Here is a 5,231-nt window from a genome sequence, read left to right on the forward strand (position 1 = left end):
CCCTTCTTTATTTTTACACCTTTTGTCTTAGTTTTCATTCATGTGAAGAAGAAAAATTAAAGAATTCATTGGAAAACAAAATTGGAGACTAAACATTGAAGGAAAGAGGAAAAAATAAAAAAATATTCTTTATCAAACTTCAATTTAATGATCAATGCTCACGATTTTTAACAGTGAGGTAAAAATGTTCTGTTTTTAAAAATTTTGAGACAAAAATGTTTCAAAAAAAAGTTTAAAATATCAGATGTCCTTGTAGAAAAAAGCTTCAAAACATTTTTGCCCTTTACCCCTTGTTAATTATATAATTTTATTTTAAAATAGGAGTTTTGCTGTAAAACAAAAAATATCAGTTATGATCTCAAGTATGAATCATATCATGTGTGTTTGTTCTTCTTTTAATTTTTATTTGAAATTGTGATCGTTTTAAATTTTTTTATAGGATTTGAAGTGGCAAAAATGTTAAATAGAAAATTTGAATTTGTCTTTAATAAATTGAAAAATTAATTATGAAAATAGATGAAAAACAATATATTAGGTCTCTTAAATAATTTTATCTTAGGTCCTAAAACTCCTTCACACAATCCTGCATAAATGACAAATAACGATAAATCATCGTCATTTCCCCACCTCAAGATAGTATTGCACTTAAAAACATATGACAAATTTCACATAATTAGGCATAGGGATTATTCGCAATTTTCATGAAATTTCAGTCAGTGTAGCCTCGGTGCAAGATGTGTGTGAGCCAGGTGGAAGTTAAAAGGAGGTCGTGATCATAATTGTTATAAAGGCATCACACGCGCACATATGCGTGTAGCTTTAATTTATTTCTCCATTTAAATCTTAAGGCTTTTGCCGTTATAATCTACATTATAAGATTAAATCAGCAAAATAATTTAATATTTATGATTGATTTATTATATTTATTAATGGTATATTGTTGTACAACTAATGATAAATCCTAATAAATTTTTAAATTTTTAATAATAAACTCATTATATATCAATAATAAGCTTATTGTATATAAATAATAAACCTTTTATATATCAATGTGAATTGGCTACAATTTTAAATTTTTAAAAATTTGATTCATATTTTTTAGGCACAATATTTTTTTAAATATCATTTAAGAGTTGACTTTTATTTTTTAATATTTTTTAAGAAGAATTACAATCAAATACCACACAAAGAAATTAATTACCACAAGATCTATTGATAATTGAACTTCACACCATTGATAACAATTGTCAATAAATCTTATAATAATTAATTTTTTTATGCAAGAGTTCAATGTAATTCTTACTATTTTTTATGTTAGAATAGTTAATATAAAACACATTATGAAACAAATTTTTCATTCCTTTTCAACAACTAAAAACTGTTTTTAAAAACAGTAATACAAGCTTCAGTAAAATCTCAAATACCTTTTCACATTGGAATATTGCAGAATCAACTCTCACTCTCCCGTAGATTATATACTAGCTGATCCGATCCTGTTACGCCCACACCCACCCATAGTCGCTCATCTATCTATATCTAAATGCGCGCATTGATGAAGAACAGGAAACTATCGTTTGACTAAAAAATCTCATTATTCTTGATAAAGGATTTTGCCTGCGGATTAAACCCCTCTTATCCGAGTTCGTCATCAGCAAAATAGCACGACGCAACGATTGTCAACACCTCAAGGCAACTACATAGTTGCTTCTGATTTTGTTGGAATTACAGTGCACTGATGTCAATCTTGAAGCTGTTGGGACTTACTGTCACCCAGTTCTTGATATTGCTACTTGCTAACATTTAAAGATTAATCACTTGAAGTGAGGATGGGGATGGTGGGCCCTGGGCCAAAAAAAAAAAAAAGAAATTGAAAGTTGTAGTCCACTCTGCGGGGAAGAAGATGGGAGGTGTTAATTTGTTTGGGAAAAGTACCTTTTCATACTAAGTCCTATCCCTTAAGACAAGGAGTCGAGGACGTTGATGCCATCGCGACCCTTCCTTTTCCATGCACGGACGAATCTGTTAAATCTCTCAGTACTGTCCTTCCTCCTTCCAGTTCATGCGAACAAATGCTCTTCCCCCTTTACGTCACGCTACGCTTGGACGATCATGGGCACTAATCAATTCTCTCACATGCCCACTTCAATGTATCCACTCTCATCCACACACTTCCCTCTAATGACCTCCACAAATCTACTCCTGACTAACCAACCCTTGTTTCAGTTTCCGTTCCAATTCATGTTTAACCAATTAAGAATGAGATAGCTTTTGCCCAAGGTAACTATTAACACGAATCATGTATATAGTTTTACAGATAACAAGGGACAGAATGAGGCAATCTCTTGTCAATCAGATAAAGGCGTGAAAGAGTTGTGTTAGTCAACAAAAAACAAAAGGGAATAATGAGAATGGCCTTATCATAGCCATATTCCCGTGCAATTTGCTGCTCCAGCAACGGCCGTGCCCACAGGCTTTTAAGAGACACAAACAACCTTTCAGGGCTCCGCGAGCCTCATGAGGACCATTGAAATTCCCAGTTAGCTACAATGATATAGTGCAAGGTAAAAAAAAAATGGAGGGGAAGAAAAGACAAATATTTCAGAATATATTGCACAACACCACCACTTGCTTCTTTTCTACTTTACACACTGGAGCAGATAGGCAGATCCGATATCAGAACTGATTATTCTGACCTCTTTCGCCCTCCCTACTGCTATAAATACTCTGCCCATTAGCCTCTTCTCATTCTCAAATTGAATACTACCTGACTTCTTCGTGTGAGCTTTCAGGATATGCATGTCTGATCTCATTCTTATAGTATTGCATTAGATCCTTACTGGTCTTTCTCGTCGGGTTTTTCTCACGCTTTAGAGTCCAACTCTATCAAAGATAGGTTGATCACCATGAACATCCCCAGGGTAATGAGCAGAAATGTAACACAACCCCAGATCAATAGTCCTTCCAGCGGTCGAAAATTGAATCCGATCAAGCTTCCACGGCAGAAAGAGAAGGTAGTGGTGGTCATGGGAGCCACCGGCACCGGAAAGTCCAGGCTCTCCATCGACCTCGCCACCGTTTTTCATGCACAGATCATCAACTCCGACAAAATGCAAGTCTACGAAGGCCTCGACATAGTCACCAACAAAATCACCAAGGAAGACCGGCGAGGGGTGCCTCACCATTTGTTAGGAACAGAGAGCCCCTACTCAGAGTTTACAGCCTCCCATTTCCGTGACGCGGCTTTACTTGCCATCGAGTCAATTACGTCTTGCGGACAGCTTCCGATCATCGTAGGAGGATCCAACTCGTATATTGAGGCACTAATCGACGACTATGACTACAAATTCCGATCTAGGTATGATTTCTGTTGTCTCTCTGTAGATGTGTCAATGCCCGTACTCGATCAATATGTGGCCAAACGGGTTGATCAGATGTTGGAGAATGGAATGGTGGATGAGCTGAGACCACTTTTCAATCCAAAGGGCGACTACTCGCGAGGGATTAGAAAAGCTATTGGAGTTCCTGAGTTCGATCAGTATTTTCGAAAGGAATCGTTTATCATGGATGAAGGAATCAAGCAAAGGTTAGTGGAGGAAGCGGTGAATGAAATGAAGAAGAACACGTACAAATTGGCACGTAAACAATTGGGGAAGATTCACAGGCTGCACAACGTGAAGAGATGGAAAATTCAACGGCTAAACGCGACAACCGTGTTCTGCAAGCATGGGGAAGAAGCAGAGGAGGCGTGGAAGAAAAAGGTGGCAGAGCCGAGTGCGAGGATGGTCGCCAGGTTTCTTTTCGATTTTCCCTCTGCGAACGTTGGCGCTGGCCTTAGACTATGCTCACCATCGGCCCTGAGAAGCGCCATGGCGACGGCAACGTGCGACGGCTACGTGCTGACTGCTGGATACCCACGTCTCTCCATCTTCTGAGTTTATCCTATCTGCTGCGGTTACGATTTACAATTCACCCACCCATGTTAATATTTATTCTGTACTTTTTTGACTAGCGATAATATTTAATATGTACAATTGCCAATGGAAACTTTTTCATAAATAATTATCAGCAAAATTAAGCTGTAACCTATAATGTCTAGGACATTAATACACACCTAACCACAATGTTTTAGGCTAATCAAAAGATTAAGAAAGGTATCAAAAGAAAGCAAGGATCAACCTTGATTATTTAAAGATTTAAAATATTAATTTAAGAATACCTTTAAGCAAATAGGATCTGAAAATAATTTAAGTTTGGAAACAAGTAATTAAGGCCATTTAAAAACTTGAAATCAGAGCACTGATAATTACTAAAGCATAGAAATTAGTTTGAGCATTTAAACAAGTCAAATAAGGTTAAAAAGCTCATTTTGGCAAAAACAGAGCGGTTTGCCGCAGCATACTCAAACGACCATGCCCACTTCAGCCAACTAAGCATTTCACCACAACCCACAAAATTATCAATAATAGACATGACAGTAATGACAGCTCTTGATTTTCAATTTTTAGGATGTTTAACTTTCAACTCCAGCCTCCATTTAAGGTAATTCAAACACTCATGCGAAAATAATTAAACTATTTAATGGCACTAATCTTACCTCAATCTGGTGTCATATGAGTGTTTCGAACACTTGGTACTAAAACATACATGTTATTCCTTTTCTCCAATCAACTTAGTGCCATCAAACACTCACTTTACCAATAGTCACAACAACCAAGCAGCATATTCCACAATCACAATATGCATGCTTAAAATACACCAGTTGTACAATCATAATTAATCATACACTTGCATATTTGATCTCAGCTCAAAAACATAAGAGGCCATTAAACAAAAATGCCCCGGGTCTACAAATAGGATTACATGCAAGTGATAAAATGGTTTAACAAGGCAAGTATGATATTCAATTTCACAAAAGCAAAGCTACCCCAGAGACTTCACAAAACAAGCTATGCGCCTCTAGTGTCAAATGCCTCTTCCTTATTCTTGCCCTTTTGGAAAAGTAGTAATACATAAGAATGAGATTATACAATTTTAGTAACCAAACAATGAATTAGAGCATATTAAAGTGACTAAGTGAGGCAAACAAAACCAAGTAAAGCGTAACTTTACACTTAGCATTTCATATAATAACAACAACGCACTTATAAGATTTGTCCACATGATCAAATACAACTATCTTATTTTTCTCCTTATATCATTTGATTGAAGTACATATGTTACTATCATATAGG

At 36.1% G+C, this 5,231-nt stretch overlaps 1 protein-coding gene across 1 annotated transcript; it reads left to right on the forward strand.

The window, feature by feature from the left end:
- Window positions 1-2,545: 2,545 nt before the first annotated feature.
- On the forward strand, window positions 2,546-4,082 carry LOC129306753 (adenylate isopentenyltransferase 3, chloroplastic-like). The gene has a single exon (XM_054947486.1). The coding sequence runs from the start codon at window positions 2,904-2,906 to the stop codon at window positions 3,930-3,932; it is 1,029 nt and encodes a 342-aa protein (XP_054803461.1). The 5' UTR covers window positions 2,546-2,903; the 3' UTR covers window positions 3,933-4,082.
- Window positions 4,083-5,231: the final 1,149 nt, after the last annotated feature.

This window comes from Prosopis cineraria, unplaced genomic scaffold (assembly GCF_029017545.1).
Source record: "Prosopis cineraria cultivar Desert tree isolate PC_DT_omini unplaced genomic scaffold, ASM2901754v1 PC3, whole genome shotgun sequence".
Classification (NCBI taxonomy): domain Eukaryota; kingdom Viridiplantae; phylum Streptophyta; class Magnoliopsida; order Fabales; family Fabaceae; genus Prosopis; species Prosopis cineraria.

Excerpts from the sequence above, each read along its gene's own strand:
- LOC129306753 (XM_054947486.1), top strand. The coding sequence starts at position 2,904 with ATGAACATCCCCAGGGTAATGAGCAGAAATGTAACACAACCCCAGATC.